Source organism: Ctenocephalides felis, unplaced genomic scaffold (assembly GCF_003426905.1).
Source record: "Ctenocephalides felis isolate EL2017-DRISC unplaced genomic scaffold, ASM342690v1 CF-g0.4_SCAFFOLD_01492, whole genome shotgun sequence".
Taxonomy (NCBI): domain Eukaryota; kingdom Metazoa; phylum Arthropoda; class Insecta; order Siphonaptera; family Pulicidae; genus Ctenocephalides; species Ctenocephalides felis.
In genome coordinates, this window is record NW_020537646.1 from 15,884,840 (window position 1) to 15,908,942 (window position 24,103).

General features: G+C 30.3%; 4 protein-coding genes across 6 annotated transcripts; 2 read left to right on the forward strand and 2 right to left on the reverse strand.

The window, feature by feature from the left end:
* The first annotated feature begins 2,085 nt into the window (after positions 1–2,085).
* On the forward strand, positions 2,086–3,120 carry LOC113369979 (60S ribosomal protein L21). Of its 3 annotated transcripts, none has more exons than XM_026610613.1 (3): positions 2,086–2,207; positions 2,433–2,571; positions 2,735–3,120. In XM_026610613.1, the coding sequence occupies exons 2-3, from the start codon at positions 2,443–2,445 to the stop codon at positions 3,083–3,085; spliced, it is 480 nt and encodes a 159-aa protein (XP_026466398.1). In that variant the 5' UTR covers positions 2,086–2,207; positions 2,433–2,442; the 3' UTR covers positions 3,086–3,120. The 3 variants fall into 3 exon arrangements, with proteins under 3 accessions (XP_026466398.1, XP_026466397.1, XP_026466399.1); XM_026610612.1 differs by having other exon boundaries at positions 2,153–2,265; XM_026610614.1 differs by having other exon boundaries at positions 2,156–2,207; positions 2,436–2,571.
* Positions 3,121–4,048: 928 nt separating this feature from the next.
* On the reverse strand, positions 4,049–5,664 carry LOC113370491 (ubiquitin carboxyl-terminal hydrolase 46). The gene is made up of 5 exons (XM_026611161.1): positions 5,554–5,664; positions 5,333–5,413; positions 4,547–5,269; positions 4,337–4,480; positions 4,049–4,242 (listed from the first exon to the last, which is right to left on the reverse strand). Exons 1-5 carry the CDS (start codon positions 5,554–5,556, stop codon positions 4,135–4,137), a joined length of 1,059 nt encoding a protein of 352 aa, XP_026466946.1. The 5' UTR covers positions 5,557–5,664; the 3' UTR covers positions 4,049–4,134.
* A 2,423-nt stretch (positions 5,665–8,087) lies between these two features.
* On the forward strand, positions 8,088–9,786 carry LOC113370931. Its single transcript, XM_026611601.1, has 4 exons — positions 8,088–8,127; positions 8,206–8,382; positions 8,615–8,743; positions 9,566–9,786. Exons 1-4 carry the CDS (start codon positions 8,088–8,090, stop codon positions 9,784–9,786), a joined length of 567 nt encoding a protein of 188 aa, XP_026467386.1.
* Positions 9,787–11,411: 1,625 nt separating this feature from the next.
* On the reverse strand, positions 11,412–24,054 carry LOC113369832 (ankyrin-2). The gene is made up of 14 exons (XM_026610431.1): positions 23,939–24,054; positions 18,387–18,596; positions 18,012–18,311; positions 17,835–17,947; positions 17,615–17,753; positions 17,375–17,472; positions 15,441–15,546; positions 15,104–15,328; positions 14,473–14,677; positions 13,816–14,159; positions 13,175–13,440; positions 12,609–12,982; positions 12,305–12,473; positions 11,412–12,120 (listed from the first exon to the last, which is right to left on the reverse strand). The coding sequence occupies exons 1-14, from the start codon at positions 24,000–24,002 to the stop codon at positions 11,440–11,442; spliced, it is 3,294 nt and encodes a 1,097-aa protein (XP_026466216.1). The 5' UTR covers positions 24,003–24,054; the 3' UTR covers positions 11,412–11,439.
* Positions 24,055–24,103: the final 49 nt, after the last annotated feature.

Genomic DNA, 24,103 nt, shown 5'->3' on the forward strand with positions numbered 1-24,103 from the left:
GATGATTTGTACTTTGCCAACGCCTTCAGTTTCATGTCAAATATTTTACTTGTTGTCCGTTTCAGGACAGTTGTAAAAATTATTAAAATAATAAAAAAAAAAAAATATTGGAAATGAGAAAAAAACATACAAAGTACAAAATATATTTTCAAATATATCACAAACATTTTTATATAACAATTAAATATTTTATAAATGTATTGATTATTATACATAATCATAAGTATTATAATTTTATAATTAGTAAGTATTCACAATGGAAAGATAAACTAAAAAGGAATGATCGATATGAATTATTTATTGATCAACAATATATAACAAATACACAGATATTGTGTAGGAGCATTTACAATAAAATGATAAACTTAAAAGGAACAATCAATATGACTTACTTAATGATCAACAATATATAACAACTACATAGATATTGTGTAGAAGCATTTACACATAGATAAGGAACTTTCTTCTCGGACGTCTCAAGAACCACTACTAAATTCCAGAACTTTAAACATAGTCATATTATAACACTTAATTTAGATTATTACATTATAACTTAAGTGAATATATTGTTCTAAATAGTGAGAAGACTTTTATTTATTAACGCTGAAGTATCCTAAAGTAAATTATTTGCATTCCCAAACACGAGGGCACAACAATTGGATTTGCAATAGAATGATAACATGCATTTACAATCAAATGATAAACTTAAAAGGAACAATCGGTATAAATTACTTAAGGATCAACAATATATAATAACTACACAGAGATTGTGTAGGAGTATTTACAATAAAATGATGAACTTAAAAGTAATAATCAATATTAATTACTTAATGATCAACAATATATATATAAATATTGTAAAAGCTTTCATAAGTATAATGAATTTACACAAACTGACTAATATTAATTTCTTAATGACTAATAATAATATATTAAAAAGATAAAAACTTAGAAGAGAAAAGTATAGAGTCTAAGTATAGATATATAAATAGTATATAGAGTATATACTATAGATAATGGAATAGTACAACTAGAAGAAATGACAAATAATGAACAAAGGGTATGGGCCTCACCCTGGTATTTAAATAATTTTGATGCCATTTTATAGGTATTTCCTAGAAAATCCGATATACCAAATTTCAAATCCGCAGCTCATCATTTAGCCGAGATACTATTGAAAATGTGTGAAAGTGACCCCTTTTTTCAAAGTCGTTTTTTGTAGCAACTGTAAAAGATATTCGCTAAAAACCATTTGCTACTTTTTGCATATTAAAAAATGCGTTCACCTTAAAAACTATTTAACTGTGATAGAAATAATTTAACAGCATTTTTGTAAGGTCATAAAGAACCTACCTTGTGAATTCCCAGTGCTAAACTCGGTAGAAATTGAAGTGCAGAAATTCTGTAAGTCTGTCAGCTGATAACACAAGGTGCAAATCATCAAATTTCCTATGGGCTTGGCTCAAAATTTTATCGTACTTTTAAGCAACACATGTTTGTTCTAATATTGTGGCGAGTAACAATAATATTTCAAATATAAGTACATTCTTCACATATTCTGAAAACTGCCCGAGATTGAATCTGAAAAGTAAAACCTAAAGCAGTATAACTAATTTCTGACTTTCATAATGTGACGTTTATAAGAATCAAACTCGCAAATGGATTATTAATAATATTTGATGCATGAAAATATGATCATTCAAGCAAATATTGATTTAATTTACTAAAGCCTCTTCAAATTTTGAACTTCCTTCATATTTTTTTGATTGAATATCCATCCTGTAATTATAATGCATTTTATTAATAGTAAACAAATTTTAAATATTGAATATCATTATTCTTACATCTGTTATTTTAAAATAATAAAAGATAAACGAAGAGAAAATGTAAGATATATGAATTACAACAAATGTCTAACCTAAAAATGCACGTTTTACATCAAAACAATACAAATATTAGTGTGAGAGCAAATTCAACTGATAAATGTGTCATCCGCCATATTTGTTGGTCGTCCAGTTTCAATTAAAAATCCGCTAGAGGGGAGCTTGTCCGCTGCCTCATGGTAATGTACGACGGTTGGTAACATTGATTGAAATGAAATGTTTCACTTTTTTATGTTGGTTTTGTGATGCTCTGTCACTCTCTTTTGTATGATCTGTGGTTGACTGCCTTCCATTTTCTTTTCTTAACCTAGTTGCCCGTTGAAGGTATGTGCTAAGTTAGAGTTACATATATTCCCAATAAGGTTCACTTAATACGAAGAAAGTAATTTTATTTCATCTATTTAGTTAATTAATTTCTTAGTTTTGCATGCATTAAAGTTCTAACGTACTTAATATATTTATTTTGACAATTCTTATTTGTACCACGTGTGCGCTCTTGTGTGTTATTTATTTTATTAACATTATATTATTTTTATGAAATCTTTGCAGCAGCATAAAAATGACAAACTCAAAAGGCTACCGGCGTGGTACAAGGGATCTGTTCTCACGCAGATTCCGCACCCGAGGAGTCATCCCTCTGTCTACTTATATGAAAGTGTATAAAGTGGGAGACATAGTAGACATAAAGGTAAGTTGATTTTTAAATTTTAGGCTTGCGTTTTATTATACCAGATCTATTTCTTGGGTCCATGATTACCAATTTGTTTATACTCGCTAGTAGTCAAATGCGTTCATTGTTTGACTAAGACTTTTGATTATAAATTACTCACTCAATTATTTTTTTCACTCAGGGTAATGGTGCTGTGCAGAAAGGTATGCCTTATAAAGCCTACCATGGTAAAACTGGACGTGTTTATAATGTAACCCCTCATGCGCTTGGTGTAATAGTAAACAAACGTGTCCGTGGTAAAATTATTCCAAAGAGAATAAATATTCGTATTGAACACGTAAAGCATTCAAAATGCAGAGAAGATTTTTTGAAACGTGTGAAGGAAAATGAACGTCTTCGACATGAAGCCAAGGAAAAGAAAGTTCATGTTACATTGAAGAGACAACCTGCTCAACCTCGGCCAGCAAATATTGTCAAAGGAACTGATGAGCCAATACGTTTGGCACCAATTCCTTACGAATTTATTGCATAAATTTGTAAACTTTAAATAAATAATTAAAATTTGTATTTTGTGTTTTTATTTTAAATTTGCTTGTTTTGTCATGGGCAAAAATTATTTCAGATTTTATTTCATTTCTCAGTTTGTCTAGTAAAAATTCTGCTCTGCTAAAACAAAAAAATTGCATATTTTCACTGCTAGAAAAATATGTGAATAATTGGTTTTATACATTCCATTATGAGATGGAAATATCAATGGTTTCATATTTCTAAGTAAATGTTGTATCTTTTGGTTTAAAAAATGTCAATTTAAAGTAAGAAAATACCTATTAAAACTTGAATATTTATGAATAAGTATTAAATACAAATAACTATTCATGATTTAAAAATTTTGGAATACTTTATATAGAAATTAAAGTTTTGATTTTGAAACTAATTGAATTTGAAACTTCAAAGCAATTATTAAACAGTAAGTTTCAAATACCCTTATTGTAATATATCAAATTTTATTAACATTACATTTAACACTAAATTGTAATATTTACAAATTTACAAGTTGTAGCACTGATAATTATAAACAATTGTGCACTTGTTTAATAAATATAATGGCACATACGAGGAATAGATTATGTACATAAACTTATAAATTGAATTTTAACACCTTGTATAGGATTTTGTTTAAAATTTTAATTTTGTCTCTACATTTTTGAAATCAAAAGTGTAGTAAAAATCACATTGTGTATAAACAGTCTGCGGAGTAAATAATAAGTAGTACATAACTACTATACGCAATGTTATAAAACATAGAAAATTAATATTAACAATAGTCCACTGTTAATTTCTTTTTATAAATGCCTCCTCAAATCAAATATGATTATATATAACAATAATTAAAATAATTAGTAAAACTAATTATTTGAATTATGATATCATCAATTAACAATTATTGTAAAAGCATTCGCAACTGTTATACAGCTTATATATGAAATTTTGGCTTTGGAAACATTTTGTTATACTCTTATATTGGATATAAGAGATAATTTTAAAATTTAATTCAGTAAAAGTACTAAAACTTATTTTGGACTATACACAATCCCGTGATTGATAAAATAATATATACCCTGTCTCTGAAGATTTTTGAATATCTGATGTTAAACCATAGAAGTCTTCAATTGTAGAAGCATCAATTTTCTGAAAAGTAATGAATGTTAAGTACAAAGTAATTAGTATTGTCATATAATATTGGCATAAGCAAGTGGCAGAATAAACATAATAAATATCTTACATCAACCATGTCGTCATCAAAAAGTAGCCAGAATCCATGACTCTTGACTATGCTAATATAGTGACCTCTGTTGGGTCCAGAGCCACAATGAATAACAACAGCTACTAAGTCATATAATCTATCAGGATTAACTGCATCATCAGACTACAAAATATAATTTTTTTAAGTGAGATCAAGTCAATTGCAATCATATTTTTATCCCAATTTTACCGTTATAAATAGCCTCAACTCAAGAGGGAATACAACGCGATGAGACACTTTGATATGTCTATTATATTGCTCCACATATTTAAAACGCTTTAAATGCAAAGCTAATATCATAGGTAATTTTTTAACTCTCATTCGTTTTTGTGCCTCTTGATAGCTGCTGCAAAAATCACATTTAAATTTGTTCTCATTGCATAGTGTTTCAGTATTACTAAAACACTTCAAACAATGCGTAATTGAAGTATTTTGATCCACATCTACTTGCAAATCAAAAAAGTTTTCGTCTTTGCTACTTATAGTTTCACAACTTAGGCATCTAGTTTCACTAGTAAGAATTCCTTGGAAAATTTCATGCACCCATGTTGGCTCTGCTTGTGGTGAATCACCACTACCATTCTTAGATTTGCATGTACTTTGTGATCGTTCTGCCAATATAATTTCATTAATATGATTTATTAAAAAATTTAGAAATTCATGAGCATCTTGTTGCATATAATTATCAAATTCCTCCTTTTCTTTTCTTAATCTGGCAATAAATTTTTTTGGTGCTATAGATCCAACTTTTTTCTTTTGCGTTGCTATACTATAAAAAAGATCAGCAAGACATGTCAATAATGTTTCTTTAGTTCTTTTATTCTTTGCTTTATATTCGAGCACTTTGTCTCGAAAAGGTTTGCAGAAATAGAGTGCTTGTAATACCGAATTACTATAACATGTGTTTCCAAACTGCAAGAGAAGGTAAATAAATATTGCAACCTAATTCGAAATAAAATATAACGAGATATTCACATTGACTAGGCCGAAATAATGCTCATTCGGAGGAAATTGATCAGATCCTATATCCCGCTCCAACTGAGAAATATTTGCACCCTGTAAACAACAAATATTGCAATAAAAGATCAATTATACGAACTATTGGCTTTTGTATACATATTAGATGTAATTAATTTCTGACATTGACATAATCTTAGCAATAAAATCGCTGATGATATCACATTTTATCATCTTACCATTGTTTATTATTTTTTTTATAAACATTTAAAAGAATATTTTGATAAAACCAATAACATACACGCCATTTTGATATCAATTGACAGTAATGACGTGCGACAGATGATCCGAAATGATCCATAGATAAACAATAAAAGCATAGATGTTACACTACCATAGGACGACAAGTGATATGAATAAGCGCACGCTTCGTAGCTGACAGTTGATAACCGACGTAGCTCAGAGCGTGACTGCAGCGCCCCTGCAGCGCCGTAATAAATATGAACTAATTGGGGCTATCAGTGTGTGGTTTTCATGGGTTTTATATGTTTGTTGAAGAAAAAAGATATTAAATAACTGTTATAAATAATAATAAACAAGATACAGTAATAATGTGAACGCTGAATGTTTATTGAAATTATTAAATTTACTTCAACGTACTTAAAACATAGTTAAGTATGTTTACTTATCTATGGTTAAGTATAATGATTAATTAAATTGAGTAAAATTAAATAAAGAAATGCAGTAAACATTTTAAGGTGAAGTGCCTTAAAGTTTATGTCTTAATTTCGGAATAGTTTTTAATATAAACAACATAATAATGATAAAAATATTTTATCAACAGAATAAGTAAATAATAAATTAATTTACTCATTTTTTATTATTTTTGGTCAAACTAAAGAATTAGACAATATTATAAAGACCTGATTTAGACATTATTATAAAGACAAGACCCATCAAATAAAATTGCAGGAAAAAAAAACTACATTAACTTTTCGAGACTTGTTAGATATGAGACTCAAATAAAAATTGCATAACGGATATTTCAAGGATTTTTTTTACCATAAGAAGACTCTCAAGATCTACCACAATTAAACTATTTGAATTTTATTACATTTTTTTTTCATCAAGTTATTGTATTAGATATTACTAATGTTAGGCGTATTATTGTTTAATAGTTGTATCTTACTATACTTAATTCAATTAGGATAATTTATTTTCTGTAATTATTAAATTTATTCCTGTATCCGTAAATAAATATAAACAAATATAAATATAATTGAAGGAAATATTGTTGACAAGTAGGTAGAATTCATCAATACCTCGTCCGATTCACTGCAAATGCGATTATAGGGCTTGGGAACCCACGGTGATCCATCAACACTACAAATATATATTTTGCATTATTTCAGCCTTGTATTAACTAAACTGTTTGCAAAATAACCATTTCTTCGCTATGTGATAACTTTTATTTTTCTTTTAATCATAAAATTACAATTATTATATAATAAAATGTAATTAATATATGGATAATAGCTATACATAATCGTTTGCAAAACATTTTTTTCCTGTAAGCATTAAATTTTGATAATATAACAATTTATTGACTTATTATTTTTCTTTTTGCTAAACATAACAAATTTACAACTATTCATAATACTCCGAATTGTATTTTTATAACAATAAGGTTATGATACTTACTTTATCCTTCCAACCGCAGCGATCCACTTTTCCCGTTGATTTTCTTTGCACTTAGCTATAGAAAATGAATAGAATTAAGTCAGTTTTTCTGCCGGTATTTCTACAACCCACTACACAACAGCTATGGTGACTCATTTTTAATTATCTTATTTAAATTTGAAATAAACAAATATTTTATGTGTTTTTGTTTAAAATTTCGGTTATAATAGAATTTGGGCAAGAGTGTAGTTCATACAGAAATCTATAAAGGAGACTCTATAAAATTTCCAGTAAATCAGTCCAATAAAAGTTGAAAATCGTGGGCATCATAGCGAAAATACAGTTTAGAGGAAAACGCGCTTAAAGTTTCATAGAGAAAGAAAAAAAATAGGATTGTCGATTGAACAGCTATATATAAAAAAATAGAAATTTTGAAAAAAATTGTACACATATTCATGAATAGTTAAACATTGCAACTGTAAAAAAACTGATTTAAAAAAATTGTAGATAAGATTATCCCATCATGAATGGTTGCAGTAAACTTGTGCCTAAATCGTAAACTAATTATAATTTGGTAAAATAAATGAATTAAAACTAAATTTAACTTCCCTAATTAGCGTCTATTTTCCAAATTTGATACGTTTTTACGATTTTAAAGAAGCTATTATCGGCTTCCTAATAAGGCAAAATTTGGAGCTCATCTTAGTATTCGATACTGTCTTTTGGCATTCCGTATAAAAAGTTATATATTGATCTATTTTTGGATATATGAATGTATGTTTTTCATATTTTTATTGGAGGATCCAGTAATTTCGAGATACAAACGGTACAATGTTTGTTGAAGAAAGAATCTACATACGAATTCCGCCCAGGTTCTGAGACTTAGTTCTAAATCCAACAAAACTCACGCAAATGATTCACTATAATGACAAAATCAAGTTATCGGACATTAGATAATGATTATAAATTTTTTGATAAAAATTAGTAAGGTAATATCTTATCTCAATATTGACAAAATGATATCTACAAATTTTTCTATTGCACATTTTATTTTTTATATATACATATGAAATTTTTGTATATCAAACTCAACATGTCGTTTTTGATAACGATTACTATTGTGTTTAGTGTTGGTACGTAGAAAACAAATAATCTCCAAATTATTGACTAATTATCGAAGACAGTTATTATTCACAAAATATCTGTTGCAGCAATTTTTATTAACAATTCTGGAATATTTGTTGAATCGCAATCTGACTCCTACTGTTATCGCTTAACTTGGTTGGGACCCAAGATCCGGAACGAAAGTGCGTTCAAAAATAAATCATGTGAGGACTTCATATATGGGGCAAATAACATACCGTGCAGGCTACCACTGGTTGCCACAGGTAATCTAAAGCAAAATATATTTAGAATAAATATTTTATACAAAGTAGGCCTATTATATGAAATAAAAACACTAATTAGTCGAGGGATATGTTAACTCGGTAATTAAAATTTACCAATATTGCTAATAGTGATTTGTTGTCATTACAGAGTTACTATTATAGAAGATTATCTCCGCAGAACGGAAAACAATGTTACAGTGCATATATTTTATTAGAATATCATTTTTTGCAGATGACGGCTCTTTACCAAATTTAACTTGGCTGTGGGATGAACATAAACGAGATGATCCTGCTCATGTCGCATGCAACTTAGTTGGTGGAGATGTTTGCGCAAAATATATTTACAGTTTCAATGGAGCCGGTAATTATTAATTTTAGTGATATTGCTACAGTACTCAACCCTTTGTTTAAAAGTCAATCGAAATTTAGGAACCGAATAATAGGATCTTATGATTTCGAAATGTTCTTTTCTGTGCGTCTTCAAAAGTTTATTTCAATGGTAGTTTTCTAATGTATTCTGGAGACGTACTTATTGCTATTACTAGTAATAATTCATTCCTAAGAACTTATGCAGTATTATTGATTTCGATCAATTTTATAGCAACATTGAGGTATTTGGCGAAAGTTTCATTATTTATTTATATTGGTTTGCTTTTTAATAAATATCTCGCGAGCACCACAGGGTAGTGCATTCGAGGCCAAGAAAAAAGAAATTTGAAACCTTTTAAAACTCCTATCTTAATTACTTCTAGAACAGACCAAAGAATTCACCGGTAAAAAAAGAGATAAGAACCTTTTTATCAAGTTCTGATCCAGGCGAAGGTTGGTTACGAATATGATTTGTACCATTTGAGTTCATGCGTAGTATTATTTGTGAACTGTCTTCTTAGCAATTACTATTTCAGTATATACTCATCTTATATGTCATTTTGCCCGTACTATATGGACAAGATGGTTATTGTAATTAGTTGTATTTAACCAATAAATATGTTAATATAGTTGCTACCTAATTAAAAAGCCGTGTCACACATCCATTTTTTGCCAAAGAGGTAGCCAAGAAGAAGCATGCCAAAATGTTCAGAAAACCACTACTATAACTTTGCTACAGGAAGTTAAAAAACAAAAATCATGTAACTTTGTAGAATAGAATCAAGAAGTTTTAGATTTAATAATTTTGTTTCAGTTGAAAACATAACTTACATGTGCACAAAAGCTTATGAAGAGGATGGTCAGGCGGTAACAAGTGGATGCTTCACACAATCTCACAGCGGGCGTGATGTTTCGGTATGCCTCTGCCAGACGGTAGCCGGATCAGCCTATCCTTGTAATAAGGCTGAAACGATATTTCGATCATCATTTATATTACTTATATTATTACTTTCGATATCTTTATATGTAATGTAATATTGAAAAAAAAAATTCTTAAAGTGCGTCCTCAGTTAAAGAACGAGCACGAACGAACACGACAAACATGAAAATACGAATTTCTATATGCAATGATGCAATTGTTATAATAATAGATTCGTTCGGAAATTATTAAACACTCCTAGAATTTTTATTCATTAAAAAAAATTTAATTCATTAAAATAAATTTTTTATTTAGTATTTTTAATCAAAGTTTTGTCAAAGATTAATTATGATTTAATACTTATAACATTGAACTGGTATTCTTATCGAATTGAGATAGCCAAAATTAATCGAATTTTATACAATTGATTTAATTTTTTCGATTTCCCACTTCTATGATTGCATTATATCTTGTTTAATACATATTGCCATGTATACTCATTGTTATTCATGCCTAATAAAAATAAAGAGATTTTTATAAATATACTTTTATTAAAAAATACAATACTGGTACTTATAAATTAGATTCGAAACTAACATAAAAATACATCACTTAATATTTACAATATATACTGTCATACATTTGTTTATAAAGAATATAAGTACTTATTTCAAAAGTAATCTACAGATATTATTACAAATTGTACAATATAGTAAATAATTTCCAAATTATAACTATTTATATAAACAGAACACTTTTACATAAAAAATGACAATACAACAAAGATTTGAAATGATTGATCAAACACTGTAGTAGTATAGAATTGTAATGTTAAATTGTCGAAATTAATCAGATTGAGTTGAATATTTGCTGTTCTTTTAATTTCATATGAGTACTATTATTTTAATTAACTCCTAGTAATGATTTTGATGATATGAAGTAATTGGAGGCAATTTAAAAATGGGCAGTTCCAAAACGAACTATGTTTAAATTTCTTAAGTTTATTGCTTGCCCGGCCAAAATGCTTCAATTATTTGACGATGATAATGCAATGTATTATTATAAAACAATCAATAACTATACAAATTATTAATTTAAAAATATATAACAAATTATTATAAGATTTATTCGAATGCGACCTGTGACGCAAGTGTATTGTGGTTTCTAGTGAGATGCCGATGAAGTGAATTAAATAACAACAAATTTTTTACTTCTATTTACGTGCCTGCAAATATATTGAAAATCCTAACCATCAGTTCGATATCTTTACTACTTACTCACCTTATAATCTGGTATCCTACAAATAGCATACATGAAATAAAATTTTAATGGTACTATGTGCGTATATAAAATATAATTTTGAAAATAATTTGTATTACTCGATCAAAAAATTTACTCACATCAGTACTTCGATGTTATGTATATAGCAGGTCCTAACATTTAAAAATCTTAAAATCTTTGAGGTTAAACAAACCCTTTTTCATTAAAATATAGTTTTAAAGCTACGATGAAAGAATATAGTCAATATGTTCATCCAATGTCAACAGCTTTTATAACTCAAAAGTCTATGTTAATTACTATAAACACTTGAATAAAGAATAGCCTGCTGAACATAGATCGTTTTTATAAATAAATTCAGACTAACGATTTATCTTATACACCTAATTCATTTCTGTGTTATAGCATACTCAATAGCTAATGCAACGACATTTTAATGGAAAATTTGGCGCACCCAATTGGGTATCTTATTCTTATAAAATGGTATCTTGTTAACCCACAAATGGAAAACCTGGATACGGTGCAGGGAAATATCCTGGAAAAGCTGCCGCCGTTGGTTGAACAAATGGTACTGATGCTGTGAGATAGGTGGTGACCAAGGTGGGAACTACACGTGTTGAATATAATGTCGTATAAGCAGTTTTAGCTCCAAATGTTAATTTCAACACCTTGCTGTCGGTAGCCGTAACAATCGCTTGAGTCACTATGGGAGTAGAAGTAATTTGGAATTGCTGATTTGGCAATTGCGGGAACAGTGGATTAGGTGGCAAAACTGGTGGTATAATCGCGGCAGCTGTGCTTGTTACAACTTCATAATCGGTTTTAGTAACAGTTGCCACAGGTCGAGAAATGGTACTAAATATGGTATTTGCGCCGTCGAATAAAGGAATCACATGGGATTCGTACACTGTTTCTAAACGCACTACTGGTTTAGATGAGGTTATCAGCTGAGGCGTAGCTGCGGCCGCAGGATTCAAGAATCTCAGCAGAGCGAGTTGTTGAAGTTGTTCTGGTGTCAACTGAGGTTCGGCAGGACGAGGTGCTTGGGTTGTTGAAGGTTGTGTTTTAGGAGGACCAATAGGCTTTTTGTTTGAACCATTGTTTGTTTTGTCAACTTCGGATAAGTTAAAATCTGAACCGATGTTGGCTAAGTCTAAGTCTGCGGGCAGTACCTATTTTGTAAATAAATATATCTTGAATAATAAAAGCGTTAACGTATTTAATTTAATATATAGTTATATCACTTTTATATTTGTATATGTTAAATAAAATAGACATTTGTGCTAGACTTTGATTGAACGATTAGTGTAACAAATTACGTAATGAAAAACAAAGGTCTGGCATAATTAAAATTACCTTAACAGCATCACGTCTTTCGTTTTCATCCCCATCTTCACTGAAGTCAAGCGCCAAATGTAATTCTGATCCTGCTTCATCTAAACCACTGTCGAATTCAGTTAATGCTCGCGATGGAACGAAATGATATGCTTCAGCAGGCGGTAAGGTTTTTGTTGCCGTTACCAATCTATCGGTAAAAGTTAGTATAATCAATAATTAACATATAATAGTCCTTGAAAAAAACCCAAATAATTATCATTTCAATGTAATAATATTATAATACCAAGAACATTTAAAAAAATTTCAACCAGTAAATTTTTACCTGGTAACATCGTATGTCTGTACCAACGTTATTTTTGAAGTAGTTGCGTTTCTTACAATGGGTAACACGTGAGTTTTGAGTACACGTTCAGCAGTACTAAACGTTTCGGTCATGGTCTCAAGAGGTGGCGTTTCAGCATCACTTGGTAATAACAAAGGTGGCAAAGTGGCGATTCCAGTATCAGCTAAGTGACGCCCAATATGCTGCTGACTGGCTGCTGGAGCTACAGTAGCTGTTGCAAGGATATCTTCGGTGAGAGGTTCACCCGGGATAACTGATGTCGGAGCTATTTGAGGATTTGCTGTTGGTTCCACCAGGAATTTTTCGAAGGTTGAAGTGACTGTTACGTAACGTGTATTTTTTAACGTTCCAACCTGAAGAGACAACATGAAAACGTGATATAATAATAAACATATGAAATGTGAAATATATTTGATTAAATTCATTTCAAATATTTTTGAACTTAATGCGTAATTTAATGCCAATTGACTGAGAAGAAACAAACCCATAAGAAGTTTGCCAATTTTACATGAATGATGCATTATTATAGATAGGCAATAAATTACCTGGAATGTGTAAGGCGACTTAATTGTGGCGATTTCAAAATAAACATTTTGGAAATCGACTGGAGTAGAAATTGCTATTTTAATAGTTTGTACTGGAAACGGATCATCGATAGCGTTATCTGCGGTTTCGTCGATATCGTCTGATAATCTAGATCCATGTTGAGAACTTGATGATTCTAAATCTTCAGCGTCGGAGATCACTTGAGGATCTGATATAGCCGCACCAGAATTCCCAGATCCGTCGGAAGGTAAAGTAGATGGGGTAGCTGAAAATTAAATTTTAATCGTAATATATTATTTTTATATTCATTTGTATTGCGAATAATTAAAAAAATCTATTAATCGATTATGCTCTCTTTCAAAAATTTTATTGCATAAAAGATGAGATTTGTCAAATCAAATTGGCAATAAGTAAAAATATCACAATCAATTAAATGTCAAATACGTAATTTTAATATTGCCATAATTTATTTTAATCAACAAACACAGATTAATTTTAAAGTGTTTAAATAACATTTTGTCAAATTAGACACATACACTCTAATAATTTGAATCACTAAATACATAAACTATACACACAAACACACACACACATAAATATATATATATATATATATATAATTTTTTTTACTGTTATTTACCTGGATGAGGTTCGTCAACTATTTGTTTCCTAATAGTAACCCTAGGTTTCGGTGTTGTTTTGTACTGCCATCTGCCGGGGGCCCTATTGAGTTTGAACTTATATAGGCTAGTAGTGTCTGCAACGTTAGAAGATTGCTCAGCTGGCGTTGGTTTTGGCTTATAAGATCTTCTTGAGGCAGAAGAAGGAGCAGATTCGCTGATGGGAGATTGCTGATGATTATTGCCGTTGGATTTACCGAAACGTGCTCCTGATTTGGGTCGCCTTGTAGAACTTGCTACAGATTGTTCAGAAAATACGGAAACTGTTGCTAATTCGGATTGCTGTGTACGACCAAAACGATTGCTATAAAGTCAGATGATAAAAGTTAGTATAATAATCATTGCTACATTAATACGATGAATAATTGTGAAAATGTCTTTAAATGAATGTAAAATGGTTAATCGATAAATGAATAAATATTGAAAAACTAAACAACTAAAGATTTATTGCAAATAGTAAAGACTGGAAATATTTCTTCAATATAGCATGCCGCAACAACAAATATTTGTTTATACCAAATGCATCTGCTAACAATATTTTACTACTACTTTTGCTATTAGCTAACTTGAAATGGTACAATTTATCGAATAAAGATAGAGCCAGTATTATTATTCACCTATAGCGCCCTTGTGAGGTTCGGCGCGCAGCTTTTTTAGTCGACGATGGCGCAATATCGGGTTGTCTGTCGTTATTTTCGTCCTGAGACTGCTTCTGGAAAGTGTTAGATGGCGACTGGTTCTTACCAGGACGAAGGCGATTTTTATAATTGCCTCCTCCGGCTGTTGGCACTGAAGGTTTGCGTGGTGTACGCGTTTGGTCGGCTGAAGAAAAAAACACAATATCAATAAATTAGTAATCATAATTGATTTATACGTATTGTAATAAATTTTACATGAATTTTAACAAATAGCAAATGTGATTGTCTTTTTTAGAAAGATTGTCGATTGTCGTTCAGTAAAAAAAAGTTCAGACACTACTAAAATCGATGTCATACACAATATTTTTGATTATAGTAAATTTTATGTAATATGATTATAGTATGTATATTTTATGTAAAACTTTTTCCAAACCTTTTGAATAAAGTGTGCTCAATTCCAAAATAAAACCTGTCAATTTCTTGTGTCTTTTAGACAATTATTTTACCGACATTGTTAATTTATCATCTTGCATAGCATAGCGTAGTATTAATTTACCATTTTGCACAAAATTTGAGTTTTTTTAATTGCCTGCTCAGAGTCTTTATATACCTTGACTGCCTTGGAAAAGTGCTTCAAGTGGTAAAGCTCCATCTGGACCAGTAGCAGAGTGCTCTGAGTTGACCTGATGGTGCTTCTGTTGTTTTATTTGCTGTTGAAGATGTGGTGCTGCGGTCTTCAAAATACGCGGTTGCCCTGAATTCGAGGGGGTTGGCTTAGGTTTAGATCCCTCTTGATAAATTCTCGAGGTACTTTGAAGCACTTGTGCGTATTTGCCTGTGAAACAATTATTATTTGCATAAGGCAGTATTTTAAAAATTCTTGGAAGTTTATATTGAGATATGTAGTTTGTCGGTAAAGTGAAGAGAATGAAGTAGTATTGCTTTACCATTTATGTATGTGCCGATAACGCTTGTTTCGTGGACAGTTGTGACACCTTCTTTTACTACAGTACCGCCCAAACGAGTGACAAGTCCAGTTGGATGTATTTGGGCCTGGTAATAGAAAACTATATATTATATATTCTTCGAACTCAAGTAATTTTTAGCAGTATATACAATCATAAAAATTCAAATGCTGTTTGATAAACTTCAAATTGACAAAATGATCAATGTCTGATATGAACAGAAAAAAATTACATAAATGTTTATTTCATATATGTAAAAATTTACACAAAAGTTATGAATCGTAGTTTGTTTTTTATGCATTTTATGTCTAGTATCAAAATCAGTGGTGTTGTCGAGCCGGAACGCGCCGGAACGTCGTTCCGGCAAATCATTTTTGAGCCGGAACGCGTTCCGGCAAGAAAAAATATAAAAACATCGCTACATACAAAAAATGATTTAATAAGTAAATTTTATACGTTATTATTCAACTAATTTTTATTAAATATTATTATTGTAATAAACATACATATATGTGCACAAAATGGGTTTTGTAATAATTTTTTGTTTCTTTCCTTTTCGAACGGAACTGGAAAAACATGAAAACCGGTTTTAGAACCGGTTTTTAAATTTTAGCGTTCCGGCAAAAAAATATTAGCACAAAACCACTGGTTTTATCAAAGTCGTTTTTAATTTAGTAACAAATTGAGGTGTATGAACTTCTTATAGAAAAAATAATATTTATAAATTAAATCTTACATTCATTCGCATTTCTTATACGCTAACATCTACATCATAGGTTCCTATTCATGTATTTTTATAGCCTTACGTGTGCCTATACGTTGCATTCTATACTACACGCCTTACATCTGTACCATACGCTATATTTCATTATATACTCTCAAATCCCTACATTGTGTACCGAATACACCTAACCTATATCTACTATATATCCTATTACCTATATTTTTTTTACACGCTACATTAACCCTACCGAGATTCGAACCCGGGTCCGCCGCGTGGCACGCGACGACCTTATCCACTACACCACCGTAACGCTACAATCAACCGTTTTTTTTCGCGTGTCGTCGCGCCACCTTAGTATTAATTACCTAATTAATTAGAAAATGACCCGCGGCCACAACAATGCGTCCCATATTATATTATTAGTGGGGGTACCCGATAGGGTTGTGGTTAAGGTGCGCGACTTCCACGCGGAGGTCCCGGGTTCAATTCCCGGTATAGGCAATAGATAGGTAGAGATAATACATAGGGCGTAAGGTAAACCTATATAATATAGGTGAATATATAAATTAGACAGTAGTATTTATGAGAAGTAAAAGGTATGCAGGTATATAATAAGTTAATGACGGTATAGGTATCTCACGGTATGATAGATAATAGATATCTATCGATGATATACAATAATACATTATAGTATGATAGGTAATAGGTTATCTATCATATTATTAGGTTAAGTCTTATAAAGTATTGTAATAAATCTTGAGTACTTTTATATCATAATAAATACCTGTAGGTATTAATGAATACAAATAATACCAGAATAAATATGATTAATGTCATTGAAGAATATAATTTATGTACTCAATGATTCCCTCATAATTGTACAATTTAATGTATAGACTAGCTGTGTATAATAGAGTTAATTATATAAAAAGTCAATATATTAGATTTGTGAGTTCTTATCGAAATATATCAAATTTTTTTAACCGGTTTATGAACCGGATTTTAAATTTTAGCGTTCCGGCAAAAAAAATATTAGCACAACACCACTGATCAAAATAATATGTTTGAAATATTAGATTGTTGGTTTATACTGACATGAGATCTACACATGTTTAGACAAACACTCGCACACAAACATAGACCTAATATACATATGTATCATAAGGCCTATGATTTCTAACCATATACATACCTGTTGACTTGGATTAGGACGGTTTTTACCAGAATCTGCTGGTCTATGTTTCGATTGTGGTTTATTTTGAGACTGTGGAACATTACCGCTACTGCCACCTAATTTTAGTATAGCTTATTATAGCAATATTTTCAGTTTTTAAATTATTCTAGTATTACATTGATATATAAAAATTATCTACGACTAATCAAAAACATGATCTAATGAATCATAAATATTATATAATTATAAATTTAGTACCAGGAGGACGTTTCAAATCAATAATTCTATAACTCTCATCAACAATTTGGGCAGGTTGTCTTGACAAATAGTCATATTCAGGCTCCCCGATGTTATTTAGGACCACTGGCACATCATGATCTTCTCCTGAACTTCGTACCTAAAGAAGAATTGTCAGATTAAAAAATGTAAAATTTGTATACTAGATACTTTGACAAATTTGAAATATTTAAATGAATACCTCAATGACACTGGAGTACACGATATTTTTTTGTGGCAATTGTGGAGTAACGGTGGCTCCGTTGTTGACGACTACTTCTACCTTGGATGAAGCAATTGACGAGCTTTCAGTACCTGAATTTATCAATCAGTGCCAATATATAATTTTTATTAATTTTTAACTATTTCAAATTATTACCTTCGACAACTTCCACTCGACTAACAACCTTGGGAGTTTTGGTTTCAGCCCGAACCTCTACAAAGCTGGACACGATTTCAACATTTGGTGGTTTTGCTTGAGCTTGTGGTTGAGGTTTTACGATTTCTATATTAGTCTTCTTAGATTCTTTCTTTTCAGTGCTTGACTTGACGATAGGTTTGCTGGGTTTGATAATTTCTATAGGAGCTTTTTGTGTTGTAGGTTTTTGAGATTCAGTAGGTTTTGTTTGAATCACTGTTACTGTCGCAGCTTTTGTTGTTTGTTCGACCTTTGGAGTTCCTTCAACAGAAATAAATGAAATAGATAATATATAAAATATCAAATTTAAAAAAATAAAATAAGATGTAAAATTACCTGCCGGAGATGCACTCTGCGGCGAAAACACCATAACTGTATTACCAATGGTTGTAGTAAAATCAAGGAATCCATAAACTGTCTGTGTAATGCGATTTTGGTCGCCTGCAGAAATTGTAGCTTGGACAACCGGTGCCGGTGGTGCAGCTTTCACAGCATTAACATAAACTGGACCCCCATTACTGGCTGTACAAATCACTGATGTTAACCCTGTAAAATTCAATAATTAGAGTGATTGATAATACTCTTTCAATTTATGATTACACGAAGGGTTAAATAAACACACAGAAGTTTGTGCGACTAGTGCCAACCGAGTACAAAAATTATTTATTCATAAAATTTAATTCAAATATTTTGTCAATAAAATATCGTCTATCACGTACTTCAAGAATATATGTAACTCTAGATGTTACAAGTATAAATGTAAGGCTATTGCTTGGGTGGAGTGACTACGGCGGATGCTGAGCCCGCCATTATGGAGTGCAAAAAATGGGAAAAGGGTGGACAAGAACTATGGTAGAAGATAGTAAGGCAAAAAATCTCTCTACCAACCAATTTTATAACATTATTGACAAAGAAAAGGATATATTGTGCACTGTATAATTATATACAATCAAATAAAATAGAAGTGTAAAGAGAAAAAGAGTAAAGTTATAAAATGTATATGACTAATGTACGTATATACAAAGTCAACAAATAAACATTAAAAAAGTATAAATGTTAAGTAACGTTTTTATAAGATAAAATTATATCGAGTATCTTTATTTAACTATTCATCCATTCCCTTACAAATATTAAGATTGAAGATACTAAGAGTTGACATACCATTCTAGAAGTACAAAATTTTGCATTACAATTTCTATTCAATATGTAACTTGAGATATTCAATATCTGTATGAGCATACATAGTAATATTTTGAATGCAACTCCGTTCCCGAATCGTACGCAGTTAATAATCATGTGATATAGTTTGTTCGTAATGTAAATAATAGCAGGAGGTAGCAAAACTGAGAATCACATTATTTTAGGAATGAGCAGTGTGTGTTCGTATCAAAGAGCCATAGTATAGTTATAATATGTACATTTTGCACAAGGTGCATTGCAGAGTGTGTAAGTGCATTGTATACCATGGAAAATGCAATTCCGTCGACAAACTGTAAGCGATAGCTCTCTCGTGATTATGACATGAAATGAAATCAAAGATTATCTATATAAGAGCTCTTATATAGATAATCTTTTATTTCATATATGTTTAATTAACCATCGACATCTTTTGAAACTGGAGATTTGAAAGTTTTGTCAATATCATGGTACATTTTTTTTTAATTTATTTTGTTAATAACAATCAGAAAATTAGTTAAATTCTATGAGTTATTTTGATGGCAATAATTAAATATAATTATAGATAGTAGTTATCCCTGTGGGTATTTACCATTTGTTGCAATTTTACTGGATCAAGTTAATTGGCCATATTTTTTTAATCTTCTTACTTCTGGTGTATGGAGTAGCAAAGCAACGAGTAAATTTGGATGATTTTTTAGTTTGTGATGATGAATAGTGAAAATGAATAATGAAATCAAAGATTATCTACAAGAGCTCTTATATCATGATAATTTTTTTCTATATTATTAAATAAATTCTATGAGTTATTTTGATGGCAATAATTAAATATAATTATAGATAGTAGTTACCCCAGAGGGCATTTACTATTTGATGCAATTTTACTGGATCAAGTTAATTGGCCATATTTTTTTAATCTACTTACTTCTGGTGTATGAAGTAGCAAAGCAACTAGTGAATTGGGAAGGTTTTCTATTCTGTGATCATAAATAGTTATTCCTAATTTTATAAGTCATGGGGGCAAATTAAAAATGACACGACTTTAACCTATGCGCTTTGGGTGATTTGAATGTGATGGTAGATATTTTCAATATTTTATACCAAAACAAATATTCCTGTAGAAAAAAGAATATTTATAAAAAATCTATGTAATATTTGCATTTCTTATACGATAACCCCTACCTCATAAGATGGGTCGTGACCCATAAAAGGTTAGGAAACACTCTTACATTGTGAGAGATTTTTCACTCACGAACCAGGGTGCACCTACATCATTCTATAATATAATTGGTGTAAATTGTTAATACAACGAATAAACTCTCATAAGTCTCATAAAGTAGAGCGCTTTAGAATTAAAAGAAACAATAAATTCATCGATGATTTAACTTGAACAATAGTTCGAGAAAAAGTCATTTACATAATTAAAATATAACTGATGTGTAATAATTAATCGCATCTCCTTTTAAATTTATTAGGCAAGTGGCCTTAAATATATGTTTTAACCTAAATTATTCAGATAACGTAGAGCTGTACAGTAAAAGTGAAAGACATTTATTTACAATATCTTTTGAAAATTCCTAGTCAACGTAGCGACCAGAATTTTTCTCATCTTGCTAATACTTGATTTAACTGATATGTAATAATTAATCGCATCCCCTTGTAAATTTATTAGGCATGTGTGGTCGAAGATCGGCCTTAAATATGTTTTGAGCTAAATTATTCAGGGTGTTAAATGGAAGATTTGGGTATTCGGTCAGTAGGCCAATACGGTATCGATGAAGAACGGATGCAATCCGGAAGAGAACCCTTCTACGGATGAATTCATAACTTTTTCCAGGTGCCCAAAGTTAAGTATACTAACTATATATTATATATATATATATATATATATATATATATATATTAGGGTGATCCTTAATATGGACATTTTCGAATTTTCTTGCTCCCAGAGGCTCAAATGGTTCCAAATTGATAAAAAACAAGTCTCTGAAAGTTTTAGATCTTAATATTAACTTTTAGATAGTGCGCAATTCAATCAAACTGCTTATGGAAATAGCATGAAAATTTTTTTGAAAATTAAAAAAAAAGTTTAAGGTATAACTTAGCGACAAATGAATGAGTTTTATTCATTCATTTGTTCGCTAAATTACATCTAAACAACATTATTAAAATTTTTGAAATTTTTCTTATGCTATTTCCATACAAAGGTTTTGCTGTATTCCGCACTATCTAAAAGACAATATTAAAAGCTAAAACTTTCAGAGAATTGTTTTTTATCAATTTGGAACCATTTGAGACTTGGGAGCAAGGAAATTAAAAAATGTCCATATTAAGGACCACCCTAATACATACATATATATATATATATATATATATATATATATATATAGCCAATCTTTGACTAATTTTTTTTGCAATTTTTTCTTTATAATTTAAGGGGATTTTTTGCTCGAACCACTGCTTTGAAACTATGATGATAGCGCAAATGCATTCTTTTTACGTTGAAATATGGAAAACGCCTCTAACGCGTGATATCGCTCGAAACCATGTTGTAGTCACTTTAAAATATCAACGAAATAGGCTGTGGTTATACCGATTGCGTTATGTAAAATAATTTCGAAAATTGTATATTAAACTAAAAGTCACTTGGTTATTTGTAAAAAATTTTGTAATGTGCTCTTTCATTCAAAATTTATATAATTTTATTTTATTCATATAAGATTACAAAAATCATTTCAATATAGTATTGAACTGTTGATTGATTCTATTAGGTTTTATTCCTATTCTGGTACAGTACGGATCAGACCAGGGTGTGGTTTGGCATGGCGTGTTTTCCATACCAAAAAACGTACGTTATTATTACCAAAGAGCCTAAAAATAGTTATTGCTGTCAGTAAGGTAACAATTCTCAATGAGCTTTTTGTTGCAATTATATATGTACTTTGGTACGTCAGTTTTGTATGTACGTCTGGCAAAAAAAGCTTAGCTTTAATATTGCTATTAAATAAAATTTCTTAGTAAGCCTTGAGTTAATTGTATACCTTCGGTACGTCATTCTGTATACGTATGCTTATGTGGTAGAAATTTAACAAACTTTAATAGTATAATTTTTCTGATCCTTGCATTTGAGATGAAAATTCTTACGTTACTCTGTTCTTTTGGTATGTTACATTTGTAATGTTACATTTTTGATAGTGATTTGTTCCTGTCCTTACACGCATAAAATCCGTACTACGAGAGACATAGGAAAATTGCACGAACTATGGCGCAGTATGTAATCACGCAGTAGTAAAGTTTATGAGGCGTGATATATAAAACCGGTGACCTGATCAGAAAACCGCACGGAGAACACCGCGTGCGTCCGATAACGAACGCCCGCCGCAGACTGTTATGTAAAACATGTGAAGCGTTGGATTTATTGCACCTAGGTAGAAAAGTCGATGTGCCCGAATTAATACATTTTAAAAGGTAGACCGAAGGATTTTCTGAAACGACAACGAGTTATGATTTTGACACAACAGAAAAAAACTCTAGTGGTGCACGGCATCGTGCCTTGCACTAATATCGATTCAAAAACTAATAATTGCTATTTAACCTATTCTCCATGAAAAGAAAACCACATAAATTAAATTTGTGAAATTCTATGTGTAAACAAATTGCTCACAGAGATATATTTTTCAATTACTTTTAATATATGAAAAATATTGAAATCTTAAGTTTTTCATACATTGAAATATATTAGTTTTTATTCAGCGCGTTGGATTTTTTATTATGACTAATGAGTATACTTAAATACAATAAAATATAAATAAATATAAATAAATTTTGGTTTTTAATAAATGTTTCCATACTTATACACAGATTTCTCGAGACGCGTTCTTGCAAAGCGACTTTATATGGGCGTTCTTGAACGCGTACTAGCTTAAGTTTTTCCAACTTTTCTCCCAAAGTTCCACTTAGATTTAAATGAATGTTTGAATAATAGAAGAAAAATATACAGGGTTTCGAATGATGCTAATATAAAAGTAGTCAAAAAAGCCGCACTGGTAGAAAATGGAAAATGAAAAATCATTTTTACCTTTTCACGCACTAACAAATAATTTTCTCACATTATTTGTTATGAACAACATAGAAAAGATCAATATAAATAGAATGATGTTAAAATTTTTTTGATATCTCTTATATTTCCGACAAAAAGTGAGTTTGAAAAAAGGGGCCACTGTTTTCACTGATATCTCGGCCAAATGATGGGCTACGGATTTGAAATTTGGTGTTTCGAATTTTCTCGAAAATACCTATAGAATGGTATCAAAATCATTTAAATACCAGGGTGGAGCCAATTCTCTATGGAAACACGCCCAGACCCTTTTTGGAACTTCCCGCAATTTGAAGTTCTTAAAAGGTCAAAAAAGAAGAGTTTGATTTTTTCAAGAATTTTGAATTACATTTCAGAATTTTTTTGAAAATTTGTAAATTTTGAATATCGAAAAAATTGCTTTTTCTGAAAATACTGAATTTTTTCTTTTAATTTTCAAAATTTTTCTATTATTTTTTTATTTTCACTAATACACTATACTTGTATATTAAGGTTTTGAAATTTAAATAAGTCAATATACTGTGCTAATAAGTACGTATGTGCTAAGTAAGAGATATTGACATATTGAAATAACCCTTCACAAAATATAATAAGTAAATGTCTTTGGTTTACCAACCTTGCATCACCAAGAGCAATCCGCAATATAAATAAAGCGTCATCCTGACTGTTGATTGTACCATTCACTGTCGATGTTGCTTCACTCGATTAATTCAATTGATCTTCACGTTAAATCTGCAAGTAAAATCAGTGTAATTAATAGATATATTAATTTTTCTTTTTC

Excerpts from the sequence above, each read along its gene's own strand:
- LOC113369979 (XM_026610613.1), top strand. The coding sequence starts at position 2,443 with ATGACAAACTCAAAAGGCTACCGGCGTGGTACAAGGGATCTGTTCTCA. Across the intron at positions 2,572-2,734 it reads GAGACATAGTAGACATAAAG|GGTAATGGTGCTGTGCAGAA; the intron begins GTAAGTTGATTT and ends TTTTTCACTCAG.
- LOC113370491 (XM_026611161.1), bottom strand. Across the intron at positions 5,270-5,332 it reads ATTATTTCGGCCTAGTCAAT|TTTGGAAACACATGTTATAG; the intron begins GTGAATATCTCG and ends CTTCTCTTGCAG. Across the intron at positions 4,243-4,336 it reads TTGATGACGACATGGTTGAT|AAAATTGATGCTTCTACAAT; the intron begins GTAAGATATTTA and ends ATTACTTTTCAG.
- LOC113370931 (XM_026611601.1), top strand. The coding sequence starts at position 8,088 with ATGTCGTTTTTGATAACGATTACTATTGTGTTTAGTGTTG. Across the intron at positions 8,383-8,614 it reads GCTACCACTGGTTGCCACAG|ATGACGGCTCTTTACCAAAT; the intron begins GTAATCTAAAGC and ends CATTTTTTGCAG. Across the intron at positions 8,744-9,565 it reads TTACAGTTTCAATGGAGCCG|TTGAAAACATAACTTACATG; the intron begins GTAATTATTAAT and ends ATTTTGTTTCAG.
- LOC113369832 (XM_026610431.1), bottom strand. The coding sequence starts at position 24,002 with ATGGTACAATCAACAGTCAGGATGACGCTTTATTTATATTGCGGATTG. Across the intron at positions 17,473-17,614 it reads TGATTTGAAACGTCCTCCTG|GTGGCAGTAGCGGTAATGTT; the intron begins GTACTAAATTTA and ends TACTAAAATTAG. Across the intron at positions 13,441-13,815 it reads AGTTGACGAACCTCATCCAG|CTACCCCATCTACTTTACCT; the intron begins GTAAATAACAGT and ends TTTAATTTTCAG.